The sequence below is a fragment of the Neltuma alba genome, unplaced genomic scaffold, assembly GCF_004799145.2.
Source record: "Neltuma alba isolate B1F8T4 unplaced genomic scaffold, ASM479914v2 tig00012243_pilon, whole genome shotgun sequence".
NCBI classification, from domain to species: domain Eukaryota; kingdom Viridiplantae; phylum Streptophyta; class Magnoliopsida; order Fabales; family Fabaceae; genus Neltuma; species Neltuma alba.
In genome coordinates, this window is record NW_021636772.1 from 22,410 (window position 1) to 33,499 (window position 11,090).

Consider the following 11,090-nt stretch of genomic DNA (forward strand, 5'->3'; position numbering starts at 1 on the left):
ACTATACTGAACAAAAATTTAAAAAAAATAAATGGGTTACCCCGTAACCCGGTTAGCCCAAACGGGCTGCCCCGTAACCCATTTAATACGGGCTAAATGGGCTATTACCGGGTTATGGGTTAGCCCATGCCCATTTATAAATAAATGGGTGGACTATGGGCTAACCTTCGGGTTAGCCCACCCCGCCCATTGCTTAGCCCTACTTCCCGCTCCCGCTCCCGTGAGAAGCCTGACCGAGCCGCCATTTGTAATTCTCATCTCATCCACATTATTTGTAGTATTTTTTTTTTACGAAACCCTTCACTAGCCTTGGCTCCCAATTCAAATAGATGCTTTCACTTGACCCAATAATTTTATATTTGCAAAAATACCCTAAAAAGTTAATTAATAAAATTTGCAAAAAAAAAAAAGGCCTATGTACAAAAATCAAATCAAATATTGTTTAAAAAATCACATTACATATAAATGTTTTATTTTGATAATTTTAATTTTAACATTACTCCTAAAATTATCACATTCTTTATATATGTGTTTAAACATAAATCAGATCCCACAAATTAAATTTTGTTCAATCCATTTTTTTACCGCTGATTCAAATACAGCCTTAGCTTTTTGATAATTCAATTAGTTGTTCCTCTTAGAACACGATAGGAAAAAGGAAAAGTACAGATGGAAATATGGGTTTGACCTCCTCAAACTTGCATGTTCCCCATTTATTTGATGAGAATGCATCGTATTGGTGATCCTTCAGCACCAACCAGCCTAAGAGGTAAGCAGTGGATTGAATATACTCCGGCTGGCACATCATCAAGCTTCAGGGCTTCCACCAGAATGATTTCCTGAAGCGTTCATACTTCTTAGTGCATGCCTCAAATAAATTCTCATTCTTTTCCAGTGAACATACTGTAACAAAATTGAACGCTTCCAAATCTCAGCTCAACTTTCATAAAACTATCCAATAATACATTGAGCCAGAAGACGTGATTTATGATCAGAAAGCTACAAACTAGATGTTATATTTAAATCGGAGGTAGTATTGCGCATTAGTAAACCATGACACATGCATTCTCAAATCTTAACCATAATGTTTACTCACCCTGCCTTCAAGAAAAGCTAGATGAGATGAAATCAAATCATCGTAAGCAGCAGCAGATAAATAATCGACACCTGCATTCCATTACAGAAAATGGAAGTGTAAACACAAGAGATGGTTATGCTCCATAGCTACACAGTAAAAAACCCCCCGTTTGCAGATAAAAACCCAGATACGGCATTTTAAATGGGAAGGGTCACAGATTCAGAATAATCTTCTGAAAGGCTAATTTTTTGCCGCCTCAGATTCCTCCATAGACCAGAAAAATTTTGTATCCAACATAAAGATAAGGCTACTTTAAGCCCATAGAGCCGCTTGATCATACAACTACTCAAAATTATGCTGGAACATCTCTCAACTAGAAAATAAAAGAAACTAAATGGTGTTCTCTCATTTATATGCAAAAACATGATTGAATGTTTATCTAAACTGGCATGAGATCCATGAAACACCTGTATTGTCACAGCGGAAAAAGAATGTCGAGATGTCCATCTGTTCAAAGTTATATTGACCTGGTTATTCAATGAGGACAAAACGGCAGAGAAGATGCCCTCGGGAAATACACTGAACCTAAAAGTAAAAATTTATATCTTGCCTGTGAGTTTGATGTCAGTGTTCTCTGCAAGCCATTTTGCTCCGTCCACCATGAATCCCCCATAGCTTGCGTCGAATTCCTTTTGAAACATCAGCCGCCTACAAATATAGTATGTTTAATTCACATATAGCTTTTAGATCATGGTAGTTCTTCTGTTAGTACTATGGAAGTATAGCAAAGAAGCACTTCTAAATAAACCAAAAGGGAATTGACTGAGTCTTCGTTTTATGCCAGACTGGTAAAAGAATATACTCCTTACATCAGCACCAATACAGACAATTTGCAGAAGTTTACCTGTCAGTATTCAATGTTCTGAAGAGCACACGACGTACACCCCTTGGAATATTTAATGACTTCATAACTTCGGCTGAAATAAAGTTCATACTCAAATTCAATTCCATCCACTCCATAGTTGAGAGGGCCATTAAGTTACACACAATTCTTGAACAGAAAAGCTATATTTATCCAAAAAAATTTATAGGCATATAGGGAGAGAGAGTGAACTCCATGAATGCCATAGACACGATAGTTTCCATCTAAGCCCAAAATTGGCAAAGTCCTCCTAAGTGGCCACACTTTTGACCCCTCTGTACCGCAAGTAACTAGCAACGACAAAAATAATACGTCTTGAATGAGTTAAATCATTAGTTACACATACCAGTTATGTTTGAATCTCTTGGAACATCGACCAAAAGTGCAGGACCTACATACAGAAAGTCAGAGACAAGCTTATTAATTACAATAGCAATTTTACTGATTTAACATGAACGATGATGCCACTAAAGAGAATAATGAAAAGAAAAACATCCCCTGGTAAATGCACAATAGACAGAACCGTAGGCTCGGGATGCCCCAGCAAAAATATTACTCCTCCAGTCCTTAATATAGAACCCAATTCTTGAGTTGGTTTTGGTCCTAAATATAAGAGCCATTTCTCATATTTATCAATTTTCTCTAAATTACCCCTATGAATACTCCCTCAACCATAATCAAATAAAAGAGGGAGAGGGGGTATTAAGAAAGATGATTATGGTGTTTTAGAAAAAATGTCACTTTTCTTATATAACTAACTTACCTAACTTCCTTAATCTAATCAAATTAGTTGAATGGGTCTTATATTAAGGACCGGAGGAGTATTACATAGTAGCACTTAATATATAAATTAGTTTACTAATTTGAGTAGATTGAGAAAATTTGTTGAGTTAGTTCTTCATAATAAATAGGTGGTATCTTTTCTAAAATACCCTTACTAATCATATATATTAGTTAGAACTACTATTTGATAAAATATTTATAGGTGCAACTATTAGAAGGATTATTTTGAGCAAAATGTATAAGATCTGAGAGAGACAAAATAAATTAAGATGTTATATTTAAAACCACATTGAATATTAAACTAGTTCTTATATTAAGAGTCGGCATAATATACCACAATTTGCCTTACAAATTTCAAGCAGTTATAAAAGTTCGGACAAACTCAACCAGCGAAAGGCAAAGCTCAAAATAAAATAAAATGCATAAGATGAACATGACCAGCAAATATGAGACTAAAAACTGAAAAGAAGTTCAGTGGAGGAAGACAAGGGGACCAAAATCAAATCAACAGCATCAAACAATCAAACAGAAACATCACGATTAGTACTCACCATTGAGGACTTCCAAATCAAGTGTATCGACGTCAAACCCCGCATCGAAGTAGTGGTCGAAGAAGTGACCCGGAGCGTCAACATGGGTTCCTGTGTGAGTGAGGAACTTCATTTCTGAGATATTAGCAAAAGACCCGTTTTTCATGCTCGTTTGAAGCCAGAGGAAGTGGCCAAGGCCATCCTTAGACTCAAAAACGGGCATGTCGGGGACATACTTGTGACTGATATCGAAGATTCGGCCATTGCCGTGAACTTCTCGACGAGGAGGCGTGAGGACATCGTCGCCGCCCCCTAGCAAGCATTCGCCAGAACCAGCAGCGGGAGTGGTTGGGTAGGCTGCGGTGGTGGCAACGGCGGGATGGAGTAGTGAGATTGCGAGGCTCAACAGGCCAATAAAGAAGAGCAGAGATTATCTTAGCAAGAAATCCATAGTGAACGAAGGTGTGAGCAGAGCAAAACAAGAAGGAACATAAACAAAAAGAGATAACAGTGCTAAAACATATGATTTTATGCCTCAGGACATGTTAAGAATTTGAATATACAAGTGGGAATGGTTGGCAATATATATATATATATATATATATAGGCATGAATGTATACTATAGGTGCGTAATAAAATATCTCTATCCATATGTGCGTGTTAAATGTTGATATATATGTCAGGATACTGATTTTTTTTTTTGACCGAAATGTCAGGATACTGATGAAGCTAAATGGATTCTGGGTTTTGATAATTTAAATGCCTCCATTTGTTATACGTAATGGATGACGTTGCCACATGTGCTCGAGCGAGTTGGATTTTGATTCTTTAGAATTGTTTATATGGCTCATAACCAAACACCCAGATCACGTGGCTTATGTATCCTTCCGTTAGCCCCGAATTTAAACACCAAGACCACATTATTTGTATTTATTATGGAACCCATTCATTTTTATTTATCCATATTTTCGAGGGGGATCACAGGTCTTCCGAGTTCCGAAAAGAAAATTCTCTTAAATCGTGGAGACTGGAGAGAGCTTTTAAGGGTCTGTGATGGATTTTGATGAGACATTGGCCCTAAGAATGTGATTCACTTGACCTGCCTTGGTTCCAAATTCCAATAGATGCCAACCACAGCGTCGCGCTGAGGACGATTGTATGTTTGCAAGGTTGGAATCAACTTGGCATCACAGCCACAACATGATTAGGTTTGTATAAATTGACTATGAAGATGACGTGTATACGGCAAGGTAATACTGCCTCTCATCCTAATTATAAGAGCTAATTAACTAATTTGAAGAGATTAAAGAAATAAGTTAAATTAGTTATTTGTAATAACTATATATTATCTTTTTTAAATATTTTTACTAATCAAGTGTATTGGCTAGAACTACTATTATTAGAAAGACTATTTGGAAAAAATATATATATAAATATGAAAGATAAAATGAATTGACGTCTTATATTTAAGACCAAAATAAAAATCAAATAAAATCTTATATTAATGACTGAAGATAGTATAACCGGCGAGCGAGTTGATGTGGAATGGGTTATTGGGTTTAGCACGTATATTATTTTGGACTTTTCAGGTCCAAGAACAAAATTAGTTTTTTTGTACCAATAGTTTTGACTTCTTACAACTCCACTCCTTAACTTCAATTTAGTGCAACTCATTTATCCCTTAAACTTTAATTCAGCTAGGAACCATTTAAAATTTTAGTTCACATCCTAAATTTTTCAAAGGTTAGGTTGTATGTAATCAAAGTTCAGTTCAGGGACTCAATTACAAATGAACTTAAATTGAAAGATTAAGTTGTGCTAAATTAAAGTTCAGATGTTAACTTGCAACAAAGTCAAGAGTATAAGAATCAGAAGGTTAATTTTCTCAAAAAGATTCCGGTTCCAAGTGAAACCAACCATTTTAGGGAAGAAGCAGAGCAGAAGCACGTGTTTAGGCCTTTCGGAGGCTAAAGGACAATGCATTTCTTGAATTTGATTATGCTCAAACAAAGGCCGGTAACCGGGAACATAATCTCACCACAGAATTATAAATACTTACGCACTATTTGCTAGGAGGGTTTTTGAGGGGAGGAGAAGAGAGGGATGGAGAGATTGTGTTTGGTTCAGAAAAATGAAGAGGGAGAAGAAAATTTTTTGTCTTTTAGTACTTCTCTCCCCTCCTTTTGTTTCCTTCTAAATTTAGAGTTTTTTAGAAAGGAAATACTGACTAAATTATCCATGTTAGTTTTTTAATATTTCAAATTTATCTTTTTTAGTACAATTTTTTTTACTTTTTGCTTTTTTTTATTTTTTTCTTTTTAGCCCCTACTATTCTTTTACGAATTTTTTTTTTACTTCTCAGAGGTTCTTTTTTTTTTTTGCATATTTTCTTTCTTTGATTTCATCATTTCTCACGCTCTCTGTCATTAATTTTCCACATCTTTTTCTTTTGTCTGATCCTCCGTCTCATTCATCTTATCAGTATTATCAATATTATTTATTTATTATGTATAAATATATTCTTTATTGGTTTATATGAGTTGAAGTCATTGAAATCTTCAGTTTATAGAAGTATCTTTCATGGTTCAAAAAAAAAAAAGTCGTTGAGATCTTCCCATACTCTCTGCCATTAATCTTCCAAATTCATTGATATGCGTGTCCATATATACGTATTTTAATTCAATTTCATTTTTTATGCAAAACTCTGTATTATCTAATTAAGTATGTGAAGTTGCGTACATTATATAATTAAGAATGAAATAGTTCAAAACTTGTATTATAAGTTTATTGTTAATTGATATAATATGCTAAAGATTTTTTTTTATTGACATTCATTTTGATGTATAATCATTTATAATTTATTTGTGATGTCTCAGGGTATCTGGTTTTTTAATATTCACAAATTAAAAAATAATAATTATGATATAAATATCATCATAAAATAATAATAATAATCTAAATAAAGAGGCGAGAATATATTTGTCAATTATAATTAGTTCCTTTCCCTTCTCTTCCTAAACCAAATAAGAAATATGCCCTCCACTCTCTTTCCCTCCAACCAAACAAAACTCATCCCCTCCCCTCCCCTCCCCTCCCCTCAATTCACCTCCCCTCCCTTCCCCTTCATTCAATCAAACAAAGCCTTAATCATTTAAGTTGCAGTTGTGTCAAATTTAAGGAAAAATCACATATAAATAACACTTGAATTCTAAAATTCCAGATTAGTCATTCTAATTTCACAAAAAACAAATAGGTCTATAGGTATTAAGTTGAGATTTACAAATTTTAGCAAATTACTTTAATGCCCTTTCTCTCATCCTTGTTTGTTGTCTCTCTTACTTCATATTCAGAGAGCTCTTCTCTCTCTTCAGGTCCTCTTCTTCTTTGAAGGGCGTCGAACTGAAAGGCTAGGCATGAATTGTCAAAGGATTCGATGAAAAAGAAGAAGATGTGGTCTCTCCTACAGCGTTCTGATATGTTCCTAATGAATATTTATGATGTTTGGGGTTTGAGACTTGGCACCTCCCGTCTTTCATCTTCCCTTCTCAATCTCATCACCAAACCCATGAGAGAGAGAGAGAGAGAAATCAGTAAAATTTAGAGAATAAGTAGAGAAAAAACAAGGGAGATCGAGAGAGAGAGAGGAAGAAGAAGCACCCATAGAACTAGGGTATTTTTATGCAAGGTTTGAGAGTATATTGATTACCTTTCTACTATCTTCTAATAAAGTTTATTTTTAATATCTGCTAATTTGTTAGAAGGAGAGCCAAGCAAATAAGTGAAGAGTGGATGCATATTGTTTCAAAAAGAATTTCCCGGGGTCAATGAAGAAGTTTAAGAAGAGTGTTGTATACACAAATGTATTATCTAACTATTGTTATAATATTTGACTTGTGATTGTAGATAAAATTTGTTTAAAAAAATATATTTAATCACTATTATTGCACATTTATTGATAACAAGTGCAAATTATGTTTACCTTTAGGTGTCATTATAATAAATGTAGCTTTTAACAACATTTGCGAAGTGATTGATAACTTTCAAAATGAATATATCAATTTCCATAATATGTTTTACAATCTCTTTATTTGTAACCATTTTTAATCTATTTGCACACAATTTTACTAAACATATAATGAGAATAAGAACTTGTGAAATAAAAATGACTATTTGCATAAAGAATTTTACAATTTGTTATAACCTATTTGCAAACAGTTTTACAAAACCAGTAAAATGAATCACAACTTAGATAATGAAAGTTGTTATTTGCATTAGGGGATTTATAACTTGTTTATTTGTGACTATTTTTAATTCTTTTACCCACAATTTTACTAAATATATAACGAGAATAACAACTTATGAAATGAAAGTGATTATTTACGTAATGAGTTTTGCAACTTATTTTAATCAACGTGTTAGTATGTGAAAATATTCAACTGCCTTTTCTTTTTCTTACTCTAGGGGTGTATTAGTCATTCTATCAAAGTCTACGAATCCGAAATTCATATCTCATGCCTATTTGGTCATTTCATTTATTTGGATCACCTTTTTTTGTTCTTTTTCAATTTCAGTGAGGTTTTTTTGGGTCATTTTCTCAATTTTTAATCCTTAATTCAGACTAAAAAAAATGAGGAGTCTCTATTTTGTAATTTAGATGTATATATACTATTTATGGTCCTTAATGAAAAATCTCATTTGATTTTTGTTTTGTTTTAAATATAAAACCCAATTCACTTTATCTTTTATATTATTCATTTTTTAAGGTAGTCATTCTAATAATGACAATTCTAACCAATAAACTTGATTAGCAAGGATATTTTAGGAAAGACAACACCAACTAATTTAATTTATTTTTTTAATCTATTTAAATTAATTAAATAACTTTTATATTTAGGATTAGAGGTTGTATTTAAAAGATGAAGAACATCAGGTCGTGATGATTAAGAAATAATGACATACAACAGAAAAGGGTAGTTGGGTTGTCCGTTTGCTATTTTGGGCCCGAAGTGGTAATGACGGCAAGTAGGGCCTTGCCGACAAAGGAGCTGCTTTTAATCTATACGGACCTCTAAATTGTGGTTCTCCATGTTTTACCACCCCACCAATCCGTGTCCTTCCCTCCTTCCCGCTTTCTTTACCCTTTACTTGTGATCCTTCTCTATAATCGAAAGCTTTTTTTTAAAAAAAAAAACACACACACACACACACAAAATCATATTATTGATAATTTGCAAATATTTATTATATTTATGTCATTATCTAATCCCAACACACTATTATTCAATGCACCTTTAAAAAATTTTAACCGTGAAAATTATTTTGGATCCAATTTTACCTTTTTCCATTTAGATGCTATAAGAGAAATTGTTGTTACAATCTTCAAAGATTAAATTCTTTCGTAAATTAATTAACTTTTTTCTTCATAAACTTATATGATCATCACAGTTATGATTTCTATAATTAAAACCTCTAGTCCTTTCATATTGGGTTTGTTTTTAAGGGGATTTGGATCCTTTCCATACTCTTTCTCTCCACTTCTAATTCATACTAAATCCTATTCGTTCATTCTGGCGATTCATTTAGTTACTGCTATCATAAGGAAGCATTATAATCTCACTTTCAAAGGCATTTAAGTGATCCTAAAATCCGAATATATATATCTGCCAACAATCCTAATAATAAATATATGATATTTAAATCAAATGAACAGTTAAATAAATGAGTAAGATTAATTAAGTATAAATAAAGAGTATGGATAGATTGTAAATCCCTCGGATGTTGATGGTTTAATTTGTTCTGGTTTTTGTGCTTCCAGTTTCGTTCAAACGTGTTTATCCTTTCGCTAAGGGGGGAAATCTTTGCATGCTGGAACGGAGCTGGGAGGTCCGGGTCACCTGGTACAGGAGAGAAGCCAACCAAATTGCTGATCGTCTTGCTCGAAAAGCTCTGAATTGTGCTAGCGGAGTTGCTTGTTTTTCTAGTATTCCTCACTTCATTTCGGAACTGGTTGACAGCGATAATTATGCTGCCTGTAAAACTTACCTAATCTTGCGCATGCTTTATATAAAAAAAAAAAAAAGAAAGAAAGAAAGGAAGAAGCAGAAATCTCACATTAATTAATTACTTAAATATTCAATAATTCCAAAATCACAAAACTACCCCTTGTCTGTGGGCTCAGGCAAAGGCATCGGACTCTCTCATCAGAAAGAAGGGGTTTGATCTTGAGGAGTGTCACTTTGTTGTGGTTGCAATCACGACGTTAGGAGAGATATCACCAGAGTATAATAAAGCAGGAAAACTCCTACCTATTGGGTCAGGAAAAAAAAGAGCCTTGCTTGTCATGTTCTCATAGAGATAGGTCCTAGTAGGTGAGTCTAATTTTTTTTCTAGAATTTCTCTTACCAAAAAACTGAATATAAAATGCTGTGGGAACACCGGCCGAATCAGCCTGATACCGATGACAAAACTGGAAGCCAAGTCTGAAACACTTGAATATTAATGCAACTGCGTGGGGCTGCCCGAGACACCCATTATCGTGATTTACAAAGGTCTCTTATTAATCACGTCAAACGCCCCTTAATCCTATTAATAATTCAGCAAAGAATACAAAAGTGGTAATCTTTTTATTATTATTTTAAATCAACGCAAGGAGACGCCATGAATCAAGATCATGGTCTTCCTCGGTAAACTTTCTTGCAAACAGAGATCGGTTTCTGGGCAGGCGTGCACAGCTGTGAATTTGCCGGGCAGCTCTGCAGACAATTATCACCCAAGCTGCCGGAAAGCACTGCACCGCCGTTGCCGGTGAAGAACCCAGCCGGCGGCTTCCCGATCAGGAAGTTCCCGTCCAAGAACAACCTCCTCATGGATTTGCTCTGACTGTACTCCAATGGGATCCTGCCACGTAACGAGTTGTACCGAGTGACAAAAACGACAACACAGGATACGCGGCGAAGTTGGCGGGCGCGTAACCTTGGATCTTGTTAAACCCCAAATTAACCGCCACGAGATCACTGTTACCTCCGACCGGTCTCGAGGTCTCGAGGCCGGTAAAGCTATTGTTCGCCAAATCAACTTGCTGAAGCGAAGGTAATTGAAAGAACCAAGCCTCAATTTTGCCGGCGAGTGCGTTCTCGCTGAGCTCAACCACCTCCAATTGGTTTAGTTTTCGAACGTAAATTTATTCAGAGAGCCAGATAATGAATTCCCCTTCATCGCGAGTTCGATCAGGTTCGGCGGAAGCAACTTCGGGAGAGGCCCAGTTAGCTTGTTGAAACTCACGTCCATTCTTCTCAAGCCAGCAAGAGAAGCCATTGCACTTGGGAGGGACCCAGAGAAGGAGTTATGAGAGAGGTCGAGACTCTCGAGCGACTTAAGGTTAATTATGGAAGGAGGGATAGAGCCAGAGAAGGAATTGGATCGGAGAGATAAGGATTGGAGGGTGGTCAGGGAGGAGAGAGACGGTGGGATTTGGCCGGAGAAAGAGTTGTCAGAGAGGTCCAAGGTGGTGAGTGGGTGAGCTGGGAGATAAGAGGGGAGAGTGAACCAGAGTAGCCGGCGGGGTCGAGGGTGATTTGTGTGACGCGGGTGGAGTCGGGAGAGCAAGTGAGGCCGCAGACGAAGGAGGTCCGGCGAGGGAGAGAGCAAGGATCAACAGCGAAGTTCCAGGAAGCTAAGCAAGACGACGGAGGGATAGAAGACGGAATAACGGAGGCTTTGAAGGCTTTGAGAGCTTGAGTGTCTGAGGGTAAAGTGCGTGCTTGAAACAGAGGAAGG

At 35.7% G+C, this 11,090-nt stretch overlaps 1 protein-coding gene and 1 pseudogene across 1 annotated transcript; both read right to left on the minus strand.

Annotated features, from left to right (window-relative positions):
- Window positions 1–1,677: 1,677 nt before the first annotated feature.
- LOC114725327 (cyclase-like protein 2) lies at window positions 1,678–9,370 on the minus strand. Its single transcript, XM_028911827.1, has 5 exons — window positions 9,357–9,370; window positions 3,335–3,714; window positions 2,347–2,391; window positions 1,983–2,055; window positions 1,678–1,786 (listed from the first exon to the last, which is right to left on the minus strand). The coding sequence occupies exons 1-5, from the start codon at window positions 9,368–9,370 to the stop codon at window positions 1,678–1,680; spliced, it is 621 nt and encodes a 206-aa protein (XP_028767660.1).
- Window positions 9,371–9,850: 480 nt separating this feature from the next.
- LOC114725328 (LRR receptor-like serine/threonine-protein kinase GHR1) lies at window positions 9,851–11,086 on the minus strand (annotated as a pseudogene).
- Window positions 11,087–11,090: the final 4 nt, after the last annotated feature.